Source organism: Piliocolobus tephrosceles, chromosome 7, assembly GCF_002776525.5.
Source record: "Piliocolobus tephrosceles isolate RC106 chromosome 7, ASM277652v3, whole genome shotgun sequence".
Taxonomy (NCBI): domain Eukaryota; kingdom Metazoa; phylum Chordata; class Mammalia; order Primates; family Cercopithecidae; genus Piliocolobus; species Piliocolobus tephrosceles.
The window spans coordinates 28,774,034-28,797,344 of record NC_045440.1 but is presented as its reverse complement, the minus strand read 5'-3'; the positions used below and the strand labels follow the sequence as shown (position 1 = coordinate 28,797,344).

The following is a 23,311-nucleotide window of genomic DNA, read 5'->3' as shown; positions in this document are numbered from 1 at the left end:
CTCCTCTCCCTCCTCTCCCTCCTCTCCCTCCTCTCCCTCCTCTCCCTCCTCTCCCTCCTCTCCTCTCCCCTCCCCTCTCCTCTTTTCTCTTCCTTTTTTTTTTTTTTTTTTTTTGGGACACAGTCTCACTGTGTGGCCCAGGCTGGAGTGCAGTGGTGCAATCTTGGCTCTCTACAACCTCTGCCTCCAGGGCTCAATTGATCCCCCCATCTCGGCCTCCTGAGTAGTTGGGACTGCAGATACGTGCCACTACATACAGCTAATTTTTTGTATTTTTAATAGAGATTGGGTTTCACCATGTTGCCAAGTCTGGTTTTGAACTCTTGGGCTCAAGCGATCTGCCCTCCTCAGCCTCCCAAAGTGTTAGGATTACAGGTGTGAGCAACTGCGTCTGGCAAAAATAATCTTTCAAAAATGAAGAAGAAATAGTCTCTCAGAGAAAGAGAAATGGAGAGAATTCATTGCCATCAGACCTGCGCTACTGGAAATATTAAAGGAAGTTGTTCAGGAAGAAGGGGTATGACATTAGACATTTGGATCCATACAAATAAGTTTCTTGGAGATAGAGTTTTTATTATTTAAAAATATTTTTCTAATTTCTCTGAAAGATGACCATAAATCAAAAATATTAACAATTTATTTTGTGTTTAGGGCATGTTATGTGAAATAAAATTTATGACAAATTAGCTCAAAAGTCATGAGCCACCATGCCTGGACACTTTTTTTTTTTTTTAAGATCAATTCCTGCAGCTGTCTGGTATATACTGTCTATAAGAAACCCACTTTAGGCCGGGCGTGGTGGCTCATTCCTGTAATCCCAGCACTTTGGGAGACCGAGGCAGGCAGATCACCAGGTCAGGAGTTCGAGACCAGCCTGACCAACATGGTGAAACCCCGTCTCTACTAAAAATACCAGAATTAGCCGGGTGTGGTGGCACGTGCCTGTAATCCCAGCTACTCAGGAGGCTGAGGCAGTAGAATCACTTGAACCGGGGAGGTGGAGTTTGCAGTGAGCTGAGATCGCGCCATTGCACTCCAGCCTGGGCAACAGAGGGAGACTCTGTCAAAAAAAAGGAAAAGAAAAGAGAAGAAACTCACTTTAAATATAGACAGGTTAGGGGCCGGGCATGGTGGCTCATGCCTGTAATCCCAGCATTTTGGGAGGCCAAGGCAGGCAGATCACCTGAGGTCAGGAATTTGAGACCAGCCTAGCCAACATGGTGAAACCCTCATCTTTACTAAAAATACAAAAATTAGCTGAGTGTGGTGGCATGCGCCTGTAATCCCAGCTACTTGGGGGACTGAGGCAGGAGAATCTCTTGATCCCAAGAGGCGGAGGCTGCAGTGAGCTAAGATTGTGCCTCTGCACTCCAGCCTGGGTGGCAGAGCAAGACTCCATCTCAAAAGAAAAGTAAATAAATAAATAAATATAGATAGGTTAAAAGTAAAAGCATGTAAAATGATATACTTTGTAAACACTATCGGGAAAGCTAGGGTGGCTATATTAATATGAGACAGAGTAGACTTCAGAGCCAGGAAAATTACCAAGGATAGAGAAGGACATGGGCCGGGCATGGTGGCTCACGCCTGTAATCCCAGCACTTTGGGAAACTGAGGCAGGAGGATTGCTTGAGGCCAGCCTAGGCAACATGACGAAACCTCATCTCTACAAAAAATACAAAACAGCCTGGTGTGGTGATGTGTACCTGTAGTCTCTGCTACTCAGGAAGCTGAGCTGGGAGGATCACCTGAACTGAGGAGTTGGAAGTTGCAGTGAGCCATGACTGTGCCACTGCACCAGTTTGGGTGTCGGAGCCATACCCTGTCTCAAAAGAAAAAGATTAAAAAAAAAGAAAAAAAGGACATTTCGTAATGGTAAAGGTATCAATTCTCCAAGAGCACGTAATAGTCCTAAATACCTATGTATCTAACAACAGGCCTTCTAAATACATGAATTAAAAATTGATAAAACTAAAAGGAGAAATAGATACACAGTTGGACTCTATAGCATTCCTGTCTCAGTAGTTGATTGAACAGATAGTTGGAAAATTAGGATATAGAAGTACGGAGGAGCACCATCAACTAATTTGACCTAATTGGGATTTCTAGAACAGTGTGTCCCACAGCAGCAGAATACTGTGCATGTATTTTCCTTTTGTTCTTTTTTTGAGACAGCGTTTCGCTTTTGTTGCCCAGGCTGGAGTGCAATGGCGTGATCTCAGCTCGTTGCAACCTCCACCTTCCAGGTTCAAGTGATTCTCCTGCCTCAGCCTCCTGAGTAGCTGGGATTACAGGCATGCACCACCACACCTGGCTAATTTTTGTATTTTTAGTAGAGATGGGGTTTTACCATGTTGGTCAGGCTGGTCTTGAACTCCTGGCCTCAAGTTATCCACCTGCCTCAGCCTCCCAAAGTACTGGGATTACGTGCATGAGCCACTGTACCTGGCCCTGTGCTTATATTTTCAAGTGCACCTGGAATATTCACCAAGATAGCTGGTATTCTAGCCCACAAAACAAACTTTAATTGTATTTGAAAGAATTGAAAGTACCGTGGGCCCTCCATGTCTTTTGGTTCTACATCTGTAAATTCAACCAACTATAGACTGAACATATTTGGTAAAAAATTGTGTCTGTACTAAACACATACAGACGTTTTCCTTGTCATTATTCCCTAAACAATACAGTATAACTATTTACATGGTGTTTAAATTGTATCAGGCATTGTAAGTAATCTAGAGATGATTTAAAGTACATGGGAGGATAGGCATAGGTTATATGTAGATACCGTACCATTTGATATCAGAGACTTGAGCATCTGTAGATTTTGGTATCTGTTAGGAGTCCTGGAACCAATCCCCCATGGATACCAAAGGCTAACTATATATGAATGATTTATGTGGGCCATAATGGAATTAGGCTAGAAATCAATAACAGAGCTAGCTATATTTGGAAACTGTCCATTTGGAAATTAAATAATTTTATTTATGTATTTTTTGAGACAAGAGTCTCACTGTATAGCCTGGAGTGCAGTGGCATGATCACAGCTCACTGCAGCCTTGTCCTCCCTGGGCACAGGCGATCCTCCTACCTCAGCCTCCCAAGTAGCTAAAACTACAGGTGTGTGTCACCACGCCTGGCTAATGTTTGTATTTTTTTGTAGAGATGAAGTTTTGCAATGTTGCCCAATCTCGTCTCGAACTCCTAGGCTCAAGTGATCTGCCTACCTCGGCTTCCCAGAGCACTAGGTTTACAGATGTGAGCCACCACACCCAGCCTGAAATTAAATACCTTTAAGTAACATACGGTTCAAGGAGGAAATCACAGGGAAGTAAAAACGTTGTTGCATTAAATGAAAGTGAAAGCACAGTGTATCAAAATTCATGGGATGTAGCTATAGCAGTGCTTATAGGGAAATAAAGAGCATTAAGTGCTTTTAGTTGAAAAAAAAAAAAAGTTTATGGCCATACACATTTCATGTATCAGTTGATGGATATTTGGGTTTTTCCACTTTTTGGCTGTTACAAATAATACTGCTATGAACGTAACCTATACAAGATTTTGTGTGGACATGTGTTTTCATTTCTCTTAGGTATATACCTAGGAGTGGAATTGCTACATCATATGGTAATTCTATGGTTAACTTTTTGAGAGATTGTCATACTATTTTGCAAAGCAGCTACATTAATTTACATTCTCACCAGCAATGTAGGAAGGTTCTGCTTTCCCCACACCCTTGCCAACACTGATTTTAGCCATCCTAGTGGATGTGAAATGTTACTGTGATTTTGATTTGCATTTCCCTAATGACTAATGATGTCAGACATCTTTTTGTGTGCTGATTGGCCATTTATATATTTTATTTTTATTTTTGTTTATCTGTCTATCTATCTATCTATCTATCTATCTATCTATCTATCTATCTATCTATTTATTTTTGCTGTAGAAACAGGGTCTCACTCTGTTTCCTGGGCTTGAGTGCAGTGATGCGATCATAACTCATTGCAGCCTCAAACTCTTAGGCTCATGCAGTCCTCCCTTCTCAGCCTCCTGAGTAGGTAGGGCAACAGGTGTGTGCCACGGTACCTGACTATAATTTTTTTTTTGTAGAGATAGGATCTTACTATGTTGCCCAGGCTGACCTTGAACTCCTGGCCTTAAGTAATCCTGCTGTGGCCTCTCAAAGTGCTGGAATTATAGGTGTGAACCACCACACCTGGTCCATCTGTATATTTCCTTTGGCAAAATGTTTGTTGAAATCCTTTGTCCATTTAAAAAATTGTTTTGTGCTTTTATTACAGAGCTATAAGAATTCTTTATTCTGGATACAAGGCCATTGTGAGATACATGCTTTACAGATATTTTCTTCGATTCTGTGGGTTGTCTCTTGACTTTCTTGATGGTGTCTTATGAGGTATAAAAGTTTTTAATTTTGGGCCAGGCACAGTGGCTCACATCTGTAATCCCAGCACTTCGAGAGGCCGAGGCGGGCAGATCATCCAATGTTAAGAGTTCAAGACCAGCCTGGCCAACATGGCAAAACCCTGTCTCTACTAAAAATACAAAAATTAGCTTGTCATGGTGGTCCCCATCTGTAATCCCAGCTACTCGGGAGGTTGAGGCAGGAGGATCACTTGAACCTGGGAGGGTGAGGTTGTGAGCTGAGATTGCGCCACTGCACTCCAGCCTGAGATTGCGCCACTGCACTCCCACTTTTTACTTGGGATAAACAACAGACACCAAAACAAGAAGCGGAGAAGCCATGGGGTAACTCTTTACCTTGAAAACAGCTTTACAATGGGAGAAACACCATATTCTTTTAAACAGCTACTTTAAACTGTCCTTTTATTTTACTAATGTATAATTTATGAAAATTAAAATCCTGCACATTTTAGTGTACAATTCCGGAAGTTTTGACAAGCATATGGTCATGCTGACACCACAATAATGATACAGACAGTTCAACAACCGCAAACCACCCTATTCTCCTCTGCAGTCACTCTCTCTCTCCACGGGCAGCCCCTGATCTGTTTCTATGGTTCTGTTTCCCAGGAATATTATAAACGTATAAATAAAATCACACAGCATGTCCCTTTGGAATCTGGCTTCCCTCACTAGGCATGATGCCTCTGAGATTCATCCCTGTTGTTGGTTGGAATGTCAGTCCTTTGTTCCTTTTCATTGCTGAGTTGTATTCCATTGTAAGTATGTGCCACAGTTAAGGGGACATTAAGGGACAGTTAAAGACGTGAGTTGTTTCCAGTTGTTGGTGGTTATGAAGAAAGCCAGTATAAATACCCATGAATTTTATGTGAATTTGGGTTAACACCCAAGAGTGGGATGGCTGGCTCCTACAGTAGTAAATAGTACAATGTAGAGATCTATACCTACTATTTAGCTTTCTAAAGGACGACACTGGACCCATGTCTCACATCATAAACAAAAACTCCTAGAGGAAAAAACAGAAGTAAATCTTCATGACCTTGGATTAGGCAGTGGTTTAGACATGACACCAAAAGCACAAGCAGCAAAAGAAAAAAAGATAAAGGATTTGATCAAAATTTAAAACTTTTTTTTTTGTTTGAGACAGAGTTGCAGATATTTTTTTTTTGAGACAGAGTTGCACATATTTGGGCAGATGATGCCTGTTCTTTACGTATGTCCAGATAGCAGGTCATACTGTGGTAGTGACAGAATTCTCAAGAAATACTTGTTGAAATGTTGAGGATGAAGTGGCACTTGTCTTATGTAATCCTGCCTGCTTAAGTTATACTTAAAATTTATTTTTTATTTTTAAGACAGGATCTTGCTCTGTTGCTCAGGCTGGAGTGCAGTGGCACAGTCATAGCTCACTGCAGCCTTGAACTCCCCTGGACTCAAGCCATCCTCCCACCTCAGTCTCTTGATTAGCTGGGACTACAGGCATATGCCTCCATGTCTGGCCAATTTATTATTTAATTTTTTTTTTTTTTTTTTTTGTAGAGATGGAGGTCTCGCTTTTGCCCAGACTGGTCTTGAACTCTTGGCTTCAAGTGATCCTCCCACCTTGGCCTCCCAAACTACTGGGATTACAGGTGTGAGTCATTGCACCGAGCCAATACTTTTTTGTTTTTTTGAGGTGGAGTCTCGCCCTGTCACCCAGGCTGGAGTGCAGTGGTGTGATCTGGGCTCACTGCAACCTCTGCCTCCTGGATTCAAGCAATTCTCCTGCCTCAGCCTCCTAAGTAGCTGTGATTACAGGTGCGCACCACCACACCTGGCTAATTTTTTTTTGCATTTTTAGTGGAAACGGGGTTTCATCATGTTGGTCAGGCTGGTCTCAAACTCTTGACCTCGTGATCTGTCTGCCTCAGCCTCCAAAAATTCTGGGATTACAAGATGAGCCACTGTGCCTGGCCAGGCCAGTACTTTTTTAAAAAGAAAAATTTCAAGCAGTGTGTATTAGTTTCCTGTTGTTGCTGTAAGATGTTACCACAAACTTTGCAGCTTAAAACAACACAAATGTGGTATCTTACTGTTCTGGAGGTCAGAAGTCTTAAATGGATAAAGAGGGCTGCACTCCTGCTGGACACTCATGGGGAAATTCATTTCCTTGCCTTTTCAGCTTCCAGAGGCTGCCCAAATTTCTTGGCTCATGTCCCAGCATCACTGTGATCTGTGCTTCTGCCTTGACTCAGGCTCTCCTGCCTGCCTCTTTCCTTTATAAGGAGCCTTGTGATTACATTGGGTCTGCTCAGATAATCCAGAATAACCTGCCTCTCAATATTCTTTTTCCTTTGGACCAACACTTTCTGATTCCCCTTCTCCTAGCCTCTAGTAGTCATCATTCTACTCTCTGCTTCTGTTGAGTTCTGACTATTTTAGATTCCATGTAGAGGTGAAAACATGCGGTTTTTGTCATTTGGTGCCTGGCTTATTTCATTTAACAATGTTCTCCAGGTTTATTCATGTTGTTGCAAATGACAGAATTTCTTTCTTTTTTAAGGCTAATAGTATTCCATTGTGTGTGTATGTATCATATTTTTGTTATCCGTTCATCTGTTGATAGACACTTAGATTGAGTCTTTATCTTGACTGTTGTAAATAATGGTACAGTGAACATGGGAGTGCATGCATCTCCTCAACATACTAAGTTCAAGTCCTTAGAATAAATACCCAGAAGTGGGATTGCTGGATCAAATGAGAATCTAGTTTTTAGTTTTTTGGGGGGACTCCATACAGTTTTCCATAATGGCTACACCAATTTACATTTCCAACACTGTACAGGTGTCCCCTTTGCCACATCCTCATCAGTGCATTTTATCTTTTGTCTTTTTGATGATAACCATTCTCACAGGTGCGAAGTGATGGCTCATTGTACTTCTCTTTCTCCTTTTTCCTTTAAGTCTCTGCCCCAATTGGAAATCATTGTGGTTTTGATTTGTATATCCCTAATGATTAGTGATGATGAGCCATATATCTGTTGGTCATTTGTATGTGTTTTTTTTTTTTTTTTTTTGAGATAGAATCTTGCTCTGTTGCCCAGGCTGGAGTGCAGTGGCGCAATCTCGGCTGACTGCAACCTCCATATCTTGGATTCACGTGATTCTCCTGCCTCAGCCTCCCGAGTAGCTGGAATTACAGGTGCCTGCCACCATGCCCGGCTGAGTTTGTATTTTTAGTAGAGATGGGGTTTCGTCATGTTGGCCAGACTGCTCTCGAACTCCTGACCTCGGATGATCCTAACGCCTTGGCCTCCCAAAGTGCTGGGATTATAGGCATGAGTCACCGTGCCTGGCCTCATTTGTGTATCTTCTTTTGAGAAATGTCTGAATATTTCTGACATTGCAGGATTTCTGAATATTTCTGAATTTTCAGACAATATTCAGGTCTTTTGCCAATTTTTTAAATCAGGTTTTTTTTTTGCTATTATTTTTTTTTTGCTATTATTTTGAGTTCCATATATATGGAAAAAAAAATATATATATATTTCTTTTTTGGAGGCAGTGTCTCATTTTGTCACCCAGATTGTAATTCAGTTGCACAATCGCGGATAGCTGCAGCCTCCGCCTCCCAGGCTCAAGTGATCCTCTCAGCCTCCTGAGTAGCTGGGACTACAGATGTGCACCACCAAGCTTGGCTAATCTTAAAACATTTTTTGTAGAGACAAGGTCTCACTATATTGCCCAGGCTGGTCTCAAACTCCTAGACTCAAGCAATCTTCCTGTCTCGGCCTCCCAAAGTGCTGGGATTATAGGCATTAGCCGTGGCGCCTGCCCTCTATTTTGTATATTAACCCCGTATTAGATGTATTGCTTGCAGATATATTCTTCCAATCTGTAGGTTGTCTCTTCACTCCGTTTACTTTGCCATGCTGAAGCTTTTTGGTTTGTTGTAATCCCAGTTGTTTATGTTTGCTTTTGTTGCCTGAACTTTTGGGGTCAATTCCAAAAAATGATTGCTCTAACCAGTGTTGTGTTGTATTCCCTCTCTTTTCTTGTAATATTTTCACAGGTTCAGGTCTTATGTTTAGTCTTTAATCCATTTTGAGTTGATTTTTCTATATGGTGTGAGACAGTGGTCTCATTTCATTCTCCTGACTCCCTTTATTGAAGAGACTGTCCTTTTCCCATTGTATGTTCTTAGCACCTTTGTCAAAGATCAACTGATTGTAAATGCATGAGTTCATTTCTGGGCTTTTGTTTATGCCAGTCCCATGATGTTTTGATTACTGTAGCATTGTAATATGGTTTGAAGTAGTGTGGTACCTCTAATTTTATTTGTTTTGCTCAAGATTGCCTTGGCTAATCAGTTTTTTTGTGTGTGTTTCCATTAGACTTTTAGAATTATTTTTTCTATTTATGTAAAAAATGACATTGGAATTTTTAAAGGGATTTAATTGAATCTGTGGATCACTTTGGATAGTATGGACATTTTAACAGTATTATTAATTCATCCAATTCAGAATCCAAATCTTGAGATCTCCTCATCTCAAGATTCTTAGTCACCAAAGTCTCTTTTACCATATATGGTAATGTATTCACAAGTTCTGGGGATTAAGATGTGGACATCTTGGGTGGTAGTGCATTTTTCTTTGTAGCACACAAGAGAAATCATTTTGATAGTTTCTCAAATGTAAGATCACTAGAAGGTGAGGTAAATCGAGAAATGTCCTATTTTCTGGAACTGCAAAGTGGATATAATGACACTTTTGAGGATAAAAAGTCACGTTAATAACATTTGTTGTTAAAGGAAAAGGGAGGAAGGCATGGCGTGTTGCTGGTTGAGATTCTGCATTTGGTTTTGTTGTTTTGGAGACAGGATATCTCTCTTTGTCTCCCAGGCTGGAGTGCAATGGCACAATTGTAGCTCACAATGTGGAACTTCTGGGTTCAAGCTCTCTTCCCACCTCATTCTCCTGAGTAGCTGGGACTACAGGCGAGCACCACCATGCCTGGCTGATTTTGTTAATTTTTGAGATGAGGTCTCGATATATTGCCCAGGCTGGCCTTAAGCTCCTGGGCTCAAGCAATCTTCCCACCTCCATCTCCCTAAGCTCTGGAATACAGGCATGAGCCACGGGGCCTGGCCTACCTTGTTTTTTAAATGGCAAAGATGTTCCTTAATGCTGACACTAGAACACCACAGCCTAATGTGGGGCTGAGAAAAAGTGGCAAGTGCGTGAATTATTATTAATATGATCCTCCTTATTTTTAGGTTATTTGAAATTTTATACTAGCAGTACACAAATGTTTCTGCATATAGTTAATAAAACCTTTGTCAAGTCTGTAGAGCAAAAAATTGAAAATTCTGTAAGTAAACTATATTTTCTCTGGGGATACCTATTGGTGTGTATTTGTCACATCTTCACGATGTATTTAATATGTATGTGTTTTTGCTTTTTAAGAAATTTATAGAATTTTTGTTTCTTCTACTTTACATAAATGAGATCACTTTGTGTCTAGTAGCCGATCCTCTTTTTCAATGTTTTATATTGCCTTTATTAAAAACACCAGCACCCAGAAAATGAGGATGGGTGTCAGATGTTGATGATAACAGTAATAGGTGTAGATAATGTTGTTTCATTTGCAGGCATTATTCTGAGTGCTTTATTAACTCCTCTAATCCTCACTATTCTATGAGGCAGGTATTATTATTACTATTAATATTATTATTTTTGAGACGGAGTTTCGCTCTTGTTGCCCAGGCTGGAGTGCAGTGACGCGAACTCAGCTCACCGCAACCTCTGCCTCCCGGACTCAAGCGATTCTCCTTCCTCAGCCTCCCCAGTAGCTGGGACTATAGACATGCGCCACCACACCCGGCTGATTTTGTATTTTTAGTAGAGATAGGGTTTCTCCATGTTGGTCAGGCTGGTCTTGAACTCCCGACCTCAGGTGATCCGCCCGCCTTGGCCTCCCAAAGTGCTTGGATTACAGAGCCACCGTGCTCAGCGAGGCAGGTATTACTATTATCTTCACTTTATAGATGAAGAAATGGAGGCAGAAAAATTAAGTTACTTTTGCCACTTTGTGCAGGAAATTTCTGTAACTGAAGTCACAGCCATGCCGTCTGGCTCTGAGGCCTGGACCACACTGTTGTGCTACTTTTGCATTTACAGGAAAGGGCTAAGCACAGACAGAATGTGAGTGTGTTATTTGGGAATTTTAAGCAAAGCCTCTGATAAGTTGGTCATTTTCTTCCCTTCTATGGCAGTTACACAGTTTTTTATTCTTAACTCATGTGAGACAAGGGTCTTTTGAAATGAAAGGATCAAATCTGAACTTTTAAATTCTAGTCTGTTTTCTCCTCTTTTCTGCTGAGAGTAGATTTCTAAATCAGTTCTGATTTTATTTACCCTTACAGTTTAGAGGGTGCCTGACTTTCATGATACTTGGCTGTCTTCTGCCGTAATGAAGTGTCTGCCTTTAAATTTGATGTCCCTTGATCATTTTGTTTTCAAAAAAGAGATTGCTATTTTTTTTTAAAACCCAAAATACGTAGATCTTGGTTTTTAAATACCATTCTATAATAAAAGAAATGATTGATTCCAAATGAGGGGAAATACAAGATGAGCCTGGAACATCTTGTAGTACCAGAAAGTGAGAGAAAGAAGAAAAACTGGAAGAAGAAAAAAAAAAAAAAAAAAAAAAAAAGGAAACAAGTCAGGGTCATAGGAACCAACATGAAGGAAATCTTAGTGATTAGAGCTGGGATGTTTGAACCACAAAATAAATACTGATCGTCATGGATTGTCATCTGTGTAATAAATATGTAGATATAAATCTATATAGTAATATCCATGAGTCTCTGCTAAATTAAATAATTGAAAAACAAGTTGGAGGTTGGGCACAGTGGCTCAGGCGTATAATCCCAGCACTTTGAGGGGCTAAGGTAGGTGGATCTCTTGAGTCTAGATGTTTGAGACCAACCTGGGCAGCATGATGAAACCCTGTCTCTATTAAAAATACGAAAGATAGCCAGGCGTGGTGGCACATGCCTGTAGTCGCAGCCACTTGGGAGGCTGAGGGACAAGGATTGCTTGAGCCCAGGAAGTTGAGGCTTCAGTGAGCCGAGATTGTGCCACTGCACTCCAGCCTAGGTGACAAAGTGAGACCCTGTCTCAACAAACAAACAAAAAGTGAACTGAAGAAAGAGTAGCTCTTTGGTTTTTGTTTGTTTGTGTGTTTGTTTGTGAGATGGAGTCTCTTGTTACCCAGGCTGGAGTACAGTGGCACGATATCATCCCACTGCTGCCTCTGCCTTACAGATTCAAGTGATTCTCCTGCCTCAGCCTCCTGAGGAACTGGGATTACAGGCACCCACCGCCACGTCCAGCTAATTTTTGTATTTTTAGTAGATATGCGGTTTCACCGTGTTGGCCAGGCTGGTCTTGAACTCCTGACCTTGAATGGTCCACCCTCCTTGGCCTTTCAAAGTGCACGATTACAGGCATGAGCCACCGTGCCCAATCTATTATAGTAGAATTCTAATTAGTACATATGGAAGGAATGTTGGAAATAATTTGCCAGTAGGTACTTAGAAGTAATCATTTTTGTAGGTAAGCACTACCAGTGGATGCTATTATAAAATTAGTGATAATACGAGAAACAGGGTATTTGTATAGTCTGAAAATCTCTCTCCAATTAATTATTAACTACAAAGGAAAAACTGATAGCTTCATGACAGAGAAACCTGAGAGATAACACCTTGCCTGATGGTCTGTGTTTACCCGGGTCCATGTTGACACTATGTAGCTTGCTACTGTGCCCCGAGAAGGGCACAAGCTTGTTACTGTGTTGTTCTCGCCAGAATTGCATAACCTCAATCTAGTAATGAGGAAATACTAGACAAACCCAAATGGAAGTTTCTATAAAACAGCTGACTAGTGGGAAACAAAGACTGGCCACACTTAGAGAATGGAGGATACCAAAGAGATGTGGCAGGTGAATGCAGGATCCTGGGCCAGGAAAAGGGCATCAGTGGTCAAACTCGTGAAGTTTCAGCAAGGTCTGTTGATGAATTAATAGTAATATGTCCATGTTTCAATAATTATACAATTATGTAAGGTGTTAACATTAGGAGAAGCTGGGTAAAGGGCATATCGGAACTCTGTGTACTCATTTTGTAACCTTTTTGTTAGTGTAAAATTATTTTTAAAAAGTTTAAAAATGTAAAAGGAAAAATATAGGCCAGACATGGTGACTCGACGCCTGTAATCCCACCCAGCACTTTGAGGGGCCGAGGCAGGTGGATTGCCTGAGTTCAGGAGTTTGAGCCCAGCCTGGGCAACATGGTAAAACCCCATCTCTACACAAAAGCCCCCCAAAAACAACTTAGCTGGGCATGGTGGTGTGTACCTGGGTCCCAGCCCCTCAGAAGGCTGAGGTGGAAGGATCACTTGAGCCCAGGAGGTGGAGGTTATAGTGAGCTGAGATTGCGCCACTGCTTTCCAGCCTGGGCAACAGAACTAGAGCCTATCTCAAAAACAAATAAATTTTAAAAAAAGAAAAACAGTCTGTCTCATCTAGGGTGTAGTAGACAATGATGGTGTTTTATACATTCAGTAGTCAAATCATTGATGTCTTGTCTGGGCTGTAGTAGACAGTGATGCTGTTTCATACATTCAGTAGTCAAATCACTGAGGACCTGTCATGTGCTAGGTACAGTGCCAAATGTCATGGAAACCAGATGGAAATAGAGCTCCCTGCTCTCAAGGAGCGTACAGAGGCTGAGACCATCATGCACACAGTTATCAGTTAGGTCATGTCCATAATGTGTGCAGATGAACGTTCAGTGAGTGTGTAGAACCCGTCATGTAGAAAGAACCCCTCATGTGTCTATGGAAATTAAAAAATCTTATTTAGAGACGTTTTGGATTTAAATATTTTGGATTTAAATAACTTTGTGCTCAGGTTGAATTATTTGTAGTAGATTTTGCCACTTTTGTCATTGGTCACCTGCAATGAAAAGCTTCAGGGTAGGTGGTAGAAAACAGATTTCCACAGTATCACCAGAGTCCTGCCTGTGTGGGCATCTGTTTGCTTCATGCAGCATGTACTGAAATGAGAGAGATGGGAGGGAGGAAGGAAAGTGGGAAAGGAAAGAAATCTGGCCCAGCACAGTGTCGGGTGCCTACTTCATTTATCGTTTGTGAACGGACCGTGGGAAGTTCATGGCTCTGGAAGAAAAGGAGGGCAGTGCCGGGGGAGGGTCTGCGTTGGGAGGAAAGGAAGGGAAGGTGTGTCCCCTCAGCGTGTGGGGCAGTTGTGAGCGGGAGGCTCTGTGAAGCCTCGGGGCTCAGAGAGCTGCTCCTTTTTTCATTCCTGAATGCGTAAGTCTTAGGATTTTGTGTCTGAAAGTAGCTGCTGATAATTAAACCAGTGATCAGAACCTATCTTCAGGAGCAGAATGTAAGATGTAAATAATGTTCATTTGGGATGCTTCCCAATTGTGGTCTCTCTTGGTTGCAGAAATGTGGCAGAGGGACCACAGGTTTCTGAAGACAAGATGCAGGCAGGACTTTTTCTCCTTGTGTTACAGAGCGGGGGTGAGACAGTGCTTCTATTTCAGCCACCCCCCCGTTTCTCTTTCATGCCTCCTTTGTCACCAGTTCCCAGGTTATTTGATTCCAGTAGTCTTTTTTGCAGATAAATTGTTGAATAACCTCATTTCTGTGAAACTTAGGTTCCCATCTCCCTCCACGTTTCTTATTTTCTATTATCAGTGAGAGAGGAATGAGTGTATCATGCTTAGGGGAGCTGAGCAGGAACTAAGCTGTTAGCCCTAAATAGAGGAATTAAAGGAGGGTGTCGACGGCTTTCCTCCCCAGAAAAGCAGGGCGGCTCCATCGCAGCAGCCCTTATTTGCCGGCCTCTAGAAACAACCCCACTGTCGGGGGCTGCGTGGGTGCAGTTCTGTCTCCAGGCCCTCCCTGCACCGTGTCCCACACGTGGATGTTTTGCCCTGACTTGTTTCATGATGACATCTCAGATGTGCTCATTTGGATCCAGAGGAGATAACACTGAAGCCTGGATTTTGATCATCAAGATGCTGTAGCTTGCAAAAATGTGTTGTAAAATAACTAGTGTCTCTTTGGTACAGAATTTCAGAAACTGTGGAGGAGTGTCACTGTGGATTCCATGGACGAGGAGAAAATTGAAGAATATCTGAAGCGACAGGGTATTTCTTCCATGCAGGAATCTGGACCAAAGAAAGTGGTGCGTAATCTCTAGCAAAGCAGCGTAATCCCCCGCCCTGAAAACTGTTAGCGTGCTCCGCTTTCTGCCCTCTGAAGAGCCGAGAGTCGTTCCTCGCCATTGTTTTTCAGTGTGGGCAGCCCAGGTCGCATCTAAGGTATTGCAGGGCTGCAGACCCGCCTTCGGTGCTGCTCCAGGCCTGTGAGTGCCTTTCCACACCCAGCTCCTCCCAAGCAGTCCTGCTTTTGAGGTCCAGCCATGTGGAACCTTCCAGGGCCTGCGTGTTCCCCACCCTCCCGACTCTAAGCTGCTACAGGCCCTTCTCCTCATTCTTAAAGGGAGGCTGCGCCTTGATCTGCACAACCTTTCAGACTTGAACGGGGGGCCCTCCCCTGCTCTGTGAGCCTCGCCGTCCTGGTGCCTGGTTCTGCCATCATGACTTTCAGGTCCCTTAGGAACCAGATATTTTGTCTGTATAATTTCTAAATCCTGCACTCACGGGATGTTAGTCATTAAATGATGACTTTTACATTGTCTTGTACCAGCAAATAAAATCTGTAGTCCAAGAACAAAGCCCGGGGGGATGATTTGCCAGCACCCTTGTTAGCAGCGCTGTGCCCCTCCCCGCTTTCCTTGTCCACCATCATGCTTTGTAGCTTGTCACCTGTGTCTTTCTGGGGTGTGGGGTGGGGATATGTGTTCGGTGAATTTTTAGGACTCACCAAAAGGGAAGCTTTATTGTCAATCTCTTTCCACAAATCAGTGTAATTGTAGCCCTTCATGATTTCCTATTACTGTCTCATTTGTTGACTTTTTTCATCATGTGATGCTAATATTTGAAATATATAGAAAAGAATAAGAGTATTACAAACCTTCCTGTGCCCCTCCTTTCTCAGGATTTTGCCATGTTTTCTTCAGATCTTTTTAAAATCGGTAATGGTGGATACGTTTTTAAACCTGATGACAGAGACAACTGAAGGGCTTCACCACCCCTTTTGTTTGACTTAGTGCCTAGAATCGTTTTGATAGGTTTTTGTGCCTGCTCCTTCATTTCCGATGGCGTCTGCATCTCCGGGGAACAGAGGCCTGGGGTCTGGTCAGGGCGTGTGCTGTGCCCTGCGTGTGCTGCTGGGCGGCAGAGCAGGAGCAGGGTCCAGACCCGGCATCCTCAGCCGCTGGCATCTGGTCATGCTCAGAACATCCTGACCACACCACCCCTCGGAGCAGCTGTGGTTTCTAACTGTTTTTACCTTTTTCTTTAGGCCCCTATTCAGAGAAGGAAAAAGCCTGCTTCACAGAAAAAGCGACGCTTTAAGACTCATAACGAACACTTGGCTGGAGTGCTGAAGGATTACTCTGACATTACTTCTGGCAAATAGAGAACGGCTTTGCCCTGGAACAGAGTCACAGATACACAATCAAGAGTGTTCCTGCTGATGCTCGGGGTCTGAAGACAGTCTTCCCATCTGCTGCTTGCGGCTGCGGAGAGGAGCAGTTCAGTTTACAGAACAAGTGCAAATTACCAAACTCAAAGCTTATTTGAGTAGAATGGGCTCATGGGCAATGTGACGTTCCCTGTTAACCTGTTACTCCCTGGGAGAAAGGCGCTGTGTGTGGCATGCAGGTGTCTTTGCTTATTTTTCTTCACTTCTAAATGGTTCCTGGTTCCTTTCTTCCTCGTTTGTTACTTTAGAGCAAGTTTGCCCATAGTCTTGAATGCAGTATTTGTTTATTCCAAAATAACATATTTATAATAAAATCATTGTAGAAGGATTTTTAAGATGTTAGTGAATTCTGTTTCTTTTCATTCTTGGAAATGGCAGGAAGCAGCTCTGGTCTCTGATTTCCACAGGTCACATGCTGGGGATGTGATGAAGCCTACAGCGTGCACTGTGTTGCTGAGTACATGGATTTCACCACTGGAACACAGGTGTGCCGCTTGTTAGCAAGCTGAGCAATAAAGATGTGCTGGATGTCACTGTTAATGTTTTCTTTTAAAAAGAAGCATCAGCGTCAGCTGGGCAAGCTGGTTCACGCCTGTAATCCCAGCACTTTGGGAGGCTGAGGAGGGCGGATCACGAGGTTAAGAGATTGAGACCATCCTGGCCAATATGGTGAAACCCCGTCTCTACTAAAAATATAAAAATTAGCTGGGTGTGGTGGCACACGCCTGTAGTCCCAGCTACTTGGGAGGTTGAGGCAGGAGAATCACTTGAACCCGGGAGGTGGAGGTTGCAGTGAGCTGAGATGGTGCCACTGCACTCCAGCCTGGGTGACAGAACGAGACTCTGTCTCAAAAAAAAAAAAAAAAGCATCAGTGTCCAGCTTCTTGGGTTGGTAAATTCCAGGATGGCAAGCCTGGGTAGAATCTCCTTGCCAACCTGAACGTCAGCTATACCACGTCCCCACCCTCATGTGGCCTGACCCGAGGTTCTTCTGGTGGAGATGCCCTCTGTCACCCTGTCACTGGCTCAGCTCATGAGAGCCATTATCAAATATGTGAGTGTTCTTTAAAGGAGTGAGGGTGACTCACGGGAAATTCACATGATTCCTGCTTTTCACAGTGAAGTTCACATTTTCCTCACCTGCACTCTATGTTCTGCTGTGGTCCTTTGCGCTAGTGGTCATGGTCCTCCTGTCACAGCATGGGACAGTAGTGGATTAGGAAACGAGGTGGTGGTTCTCAGAAAAGGCATGATGGAAACCCAGAGCAGGAAGTGCTTTGTGCAGATGACAAGGAGCCTTTTTGCTTTTTCAGTTGTTTTCTCTTTTCTACTTACCTTTCATCCCTTCACAGCGTCATCTGTTTGCTTTACCTCTTTCTTACCTCCAAGCTCGAAAATATGGCAGGAGAGGATGTAACTGAGGTTCCCACGATAATTTAGAACACAGGAAATGCAGCCTGTCTTGCTTTGTATCAGCTTTTTTTCTGGTAAGGAAGAGCTTTAATATCTTACGGCATGAAACTAGCTTTCCTGTAAAAAATCTAGAGTTAGCTCATCTCCAGGTAGATACCAACTTTTGTGATCTCTACACTCCATCTCATTTTATGGGCCAGGTCTGGAAGTGCAGTTTGGACATCTCACCTGCTTTGCAGGGAGATGGGCCTCGGGGCCTCCCTCTCTGTGGTAAGGTACTTACTGCCAGTTGTGTATTGGTTATGACTTCTAGCAATGCCTGTGCTCAACTGTACTTCGTGGGCTGGCCTGATAATTGATGTCAGTTATTTTGTCTAAAACTCATTTCAGAAATGAAGATCTAGCAAAATGAAGTGACTCACTGAATTGCCGTACTCAAAAAATTCCGTAGCTTTATCTCATTCACTTACAGTTTCTTTTATTAAGCTTCGATCCACTTTGTCTACTAATGGAAGAGCAAATCCTCCGTGTACCCCATCTCAAGGTACTTGGTTGCATCCTCTGGTGACGTGTTGAGGAGGATACAATGTTTGTGGGAACACTGATGGAAGTTTAGTTGTGTTGGACGGTCATACTACAGGCACACCTCATTTTATTATGCTTTACTTTATATGTCTTCACAGACACTATGGAGTTTCTTTTCCAAATTGAAGGTTTGTGGGAACCCGCTTCAAGCAGATCTGTTGGTGCCGTTTTTCTAACAGCATGTGCTCACTTTGTTAGCATTTTTTAAAGCAATAATACATTTTTAAATTATATAATTGAGTTCTTTAAGACATAATGCTATTGCTCACTTTCTACTATCATGTAGCATAAACGTTTTAATATGCACTGGGAAACCAACACATTTGTGTGACCCAGTTTACTGTGATGTTTGCTTTATTGTGATGGCCTGGAACCAAGTCTGCAGCATCTCCAAGGGATGCTGTACAGAGAAAGCTGTCTCTTCGCAGTTCTTCTGGGTGTCTGAAAACATATCCACCAGAAACACCAAGTTGAAGTCATGTTCTCCCCTCTGCCTGTTTCTGCTGGCTCTGCTGTCCATTTAGAAGCACGTGGGAATGGCACGGCTGGGTGAGTTAAGAGGGTATGACAGACGGGAGTGCATTTGATCTATAATTCATCACCATGATGTGAGGCTTTTATAAGAGAAATGTAGTCAAGCCTGGACAGAGTGTAAAAACCGAACATTTGGCTGCTACTGTCACAGCCTGTAAATGTGGCCGGATGATGGTGGGACCCAGGGGACAGAGCGGCACTTGATGCCTGTTGAGCAGAGGCTTAGTGGGAAGGTGGCGGGGGGCATCCCGTCCTCCCAGCCCCAGCGTTCAAGGGACTGCGAGTGGACAGCCCCAGCTTCATCTGTGAGCTGTTGGAAATCTCTAGCAGCAGAATGGGATTCTGAGTGGGGACGGTTTTGTGGGACGAGGGTATTTGGTTTATCAGTTCCCTGATTCTTAGTTAATAGTGATTTTCTGAGGCATAGAAGATGAGACCGATTTAGGCAGGACCAGCTCTAGAAGCGCCGAGAGCAGGTTTGTCTCGTGGGTAGTGACTGTGAGGTTTTGAAGTGCCTACCAAGCCCCCATGCCAAGGCTTGTGTTCTAGTTTTAAGAAAAAAGCACTGTTTTGTCCAGGTAAATCTTTTATTTACAAACTTGTGCATCATTTCTCATTGCATTTAGGCCTTCCTTTTTGCTCAGAAGTTTGGGTTGACTTTAAGCATTTGGCCCGAGTTCCTAACTTGGAATTAACGACCATGGGCAGAGTTCACAAGAATTTCTCAGCTGGACAAGTGGAACACAAGGACCTGAATTTTCTCTTCCCCTCAGATCGTCCATAGGTGAGATGTATGTGAACAGTGGAGAATGGAAGGCCTCACTGTTTTGTTTATATTTACCAGCAAATTATGATGGTTTGTAGGAAGAGCTGCCTCCTCCCCCACCCCCAAGTAGGAATGAATGTGGTTTGAACTGAGGGTCAGGAAGAGGAAAGTGGCAGGTTCGTTGGAGAGCTGCAGAGGGGCCTAGTTCTCACAGCGCACTGGCACCTCTCAGGACCTGGTAGCTACAGAACCAGGCCAGTTCACACAAGAGTTAATATTAGTTCCATCTGGGGTGTTCTGCAGCAGGGACACATAGCTTTACAGTGGCAGTTATTGAAATTTCCTAGTTTAGGGCTCTTGATCAAATTGCTGACAACGTAGTTTTTCAGTATCATAGTTGTTAGAGTTTTAGGAGAGGCAGTTTTTGAGGATGAGTGTTTTAGATAACACCTCGCTGGTAATGAATATTCTTTGGTTTTTCTATGCAGGCTGTAAAGCTGTTTTATGCCTGAGGGTGTGGAGAGAATGGTTTAAGAATTGGAGAGGAGAGCAACTGTGTGCCAGAACCTTCCAACTGGGTGGGTGAGAGTGCTTTTGGGAACCTGTCCATATTCTTAGCACGCATCATGTCTTGCCCAAAGTGCTCAGAACCAACTAGTTGAAGTTGGGCATGGTGGCATGTGCCTATAGTCCCAGCTACTCAGGAGGCTGAGGCAGGAGGATGGCTTGAGTCCAGAAGTTTGAGGCTGCAAGTGAGCTATGAATCTGCCACTGCACTCCAGTCTGGGCAACATAGTGAGACCCTGTCACAAAAAAAAAAAAAAAAAAAAAAAAAAAACTTTTATGTCACTTTGACAGATACCAAGAATTCTTGTCTATTGGAACACAGAATTCAGGGGAGGGATGGGGCAGTAACAATTGCAAGCTAGTCCATGAAAGTAGGGTGGACACACATGCACGCCCTGGGTCCAAGTGAGTCTGAAGCCCAGGTGTGATTAATTGGCAATATAATGTTCATTTTGTGAACTGTTAAGATTCTTTTCAAATTCCTTTGTCATTTTGTTATAGACATGGAAAGCATGGTATTTAATTTCAGATGCCACTTTTATAGTTATATCAGTTCGACATTAACAAGGAAGGGTTCATTTGGTAATCACACAAAAAGATGGGCTTAGTTACCATCTTTCTGGAGCCTACAAATTGGGACATTTTGCATGGGAGCAAGAGCCAACAGCCTGCCTTTTTCTTATTCCAAGTTCTTGATTCCAAAAGACATACTGCATTCATTCCTGTTCAATAGTGACAAAAAGGATAACTTTGCACAGACCCTAATGAAGCTGGTATTTGACTGGTGAGTGGAAATGTATCTGGAGATCACACTAGGTTAGTAAATGCCATCCAGCCTTGTCACTTGCACATCATGAATGACTATCATCAGCATGGGGAAGATCGGAGCGCTCATCCATCCCAAGGCCTCCTGTAAAAAATCATAGGTGACTGTGTTCAGCCAGTGACTGGCTGGGATGGAGTCCGGGCAGTGCCGAGGCAGCAGAGCCCCTTAAGAGCTCACTAGCCTCTATTCCTTAGCTGTTTGGCCAATCTCTGGCGCCTGAGTTGGAGCTCATAGGTGGACCAAAGGCAGATCAGGCCGGCCTGAGAGCCATGCTGGCGTGGCCTTCTAAGCCTGGGCCCAGGAAAGCTTTTGGCCTTCTAGTTACATGAGTTGGAAGGCAGTGGACACAGCCTGCATTTGGTGGCTGGGCCCCTCTGCAGGCAGGCTGTGAGAGCCTAACTGCGAGTCATCTCAGTGCCCAGCAAGACTCAGTAATGGCTGTTGCCCCTGCTTGGATGTAAGCACTATTTTTTTGCTTTCTTCTTTTGGGGGAAAAAGGTGGTGAGAGTGTATATAAAACACGATTGTCTTGGCAGTTGGTGCCTGGTTTTCCACTTACTTTTTTTTTTGGAGACAGGGTCTTGCCCTGCTGCCAAGGCTTGAGTGCAGTGGAGCAGTCATGGCTCACTGCAGCCTCGACCTCTTGGGCTCAAGCTGTCCTTCCTTCTCGGTCTCCTGAGTAGCTAGGACCACAGGTCCTAGTGCACCTGGCTAATGTTAAAATTGTTTGTAGAAACAGGGTCTTGCTACATTATCCAGGCTGGCCTCAAAACTCCCGGGATCAAGCAAGCCTCCTGCCTCAGTTTCCCAGTGTTGGCATTACAGGTGTGAGCCACCATGCTTGGCATAAGATATATTTAAGTCAGCAGAATGCCTAAGTGACATTTTAATATAACTCAGAAAATCCTGAGTCAAGCTTTGTAGGCTGAGGTAGATGGGGGACCTCCCTTGAGGTCCCTCTGCCTCTGGTGTCATTGTTGTTCACCAGCTGCTGTGGTCATGCCTTTGCAGGCTTATTCTCTGGCTCTCCCCGGTGTCTGCTTCGAATCCTTTACTCTCTTTGTGCCTAAGCTCAATGGCCAATGCTTAGCTCTGCCGAAGCCTGAAAATGGGAAGGAAATCTGCTGGCCTCTTGTCTGCAGTGTGGGATACATGTAGTTGGTCTTGCTAAAAAAGAATTTGTCAAGCAATGGTGTGAGAGCTGGAATAAACACTTTATTTTTAAAAAATGACAATAGAAAAGTACCTTTAAACAGTTATGAAAGCAGAAGAGACTGTGCAGAACAGCTGCCTGCTGTAGAGGAGCACAGGCATCTCACCAAGACCAAGTGGCACTGAGGGCATAAGCAGGTCCTTGAACACCAAAGTGGATCCATCACAGGTCCCCGAGCTAACTGCCCTTTCCCCTTATTTATGCTAAGAAAGAGCCCCTCACTCCTGGCCTTGGTTTTTTTGTAGTGACCTTTAAAAGCTTCTTGATATCTTTATTTCCAATGGAAAATAACAAAACAAAAACCCAAACTAACCATGTAATCATGACATTGAAATTTTCAACATAAGCTGAGCAGATCAATAGGAAGGACTGTGATTGTGTTTGGCAGCTGAAGTTAGGTCAATGTGGTTTTACAAATGGCTTCTGTACAAGGGGAGAGGTTGAGCTGTCATGAACTCTGGAGATGTGTCAACTGACAACACCAGACTGACTTTGGCTTTGATGAAGTCTGAACAGAATTGGTTCCAAATGCCCACTGCCTCTGTCTCCTGTGCGGTGTGGCATCTCGTCTCACAGTGAGCAGATGCCATTTGGGGGCTCATGGGATGTGGTTGGTTTGGCCTAGTGCCGCAAGAGTTGGGAATACCAGCTCAATTCAGCCAATGTTTTGCAAACATCACTTTGGAGATAGAGACATGAGCTGCCCACTGCAGCCAAGTGGGTTGGGCACAGCCAGCCCCTTCATGGGCCAGGGCTGGCCTCCCAAGCCAAGGTTTTCCCTTACCAGTGAGGCAGGCTCTGCACTTCCACCGGGGGAGAGGGATGTGGGGCTGGCTTGTGGAAGGTGGGTTAGGCATCGAGTGGCTACACATACAGGAGAGTGGAAACATAAAACTGTACAAACTCATACTTGGCACACAGTTGATACAGTCACAGCTGGAGCTGCCAGGGCATTCTAAGGGCACACTCCGCAGTTCTTACCAACGATGTTTTCTTGCCCAGTTGGTGAATAAGCCATAGGTGGAAGCTCCTGGAGGCTTCTGGTTGATTGTCTTGCAGGGCTGTCCTACTAGAACTGGGATCCTAGACCTAACACTGCAGATAAACAGTTCTGTTTCTAACATCTACCACCACACTACTAATTTACCCTGGACTTCGGCCAGGCACAGATTTCTATATATTCACAATACAATTCAGGAAATTTTGATATTTGGAAACATGCCTCAAACATGCAACTTACTTCAGAGGAAAAAAATAGATATTTTTAATTACAAGCATTCAAAA

General features: G+C 43.5%; 1 protein-coding gene across 1 annotated transcript in view; it reads left to right on the top strand.

Annotated features, from left to right (window-relative positions):
- GTF2E2 (general transcription factor IIE subunit 2) overlaps positions 1-16,458 on the top strand; it is a 91,035-nt gene extending 74,577 nt beyond the window's left edge. The window contains exons 7-8 of the mRNA XM_023214618.3: positions 14,584-14,699; positions 15,941-16,458. Of these exons, the coding sequence (XP_023070386.1) occupies positions 14,584-14,699; positions 15,941-16,057 (233 nt within the window). The 3' untranslated portion in view covers positions 16,058-16,458. The remainder of the gene's footprint in view (positions 1-14,583; positions 14,700-15,940) is intronic.
- Positions 16,459-23,311: the final 6,853 nt, after the last annotated feature.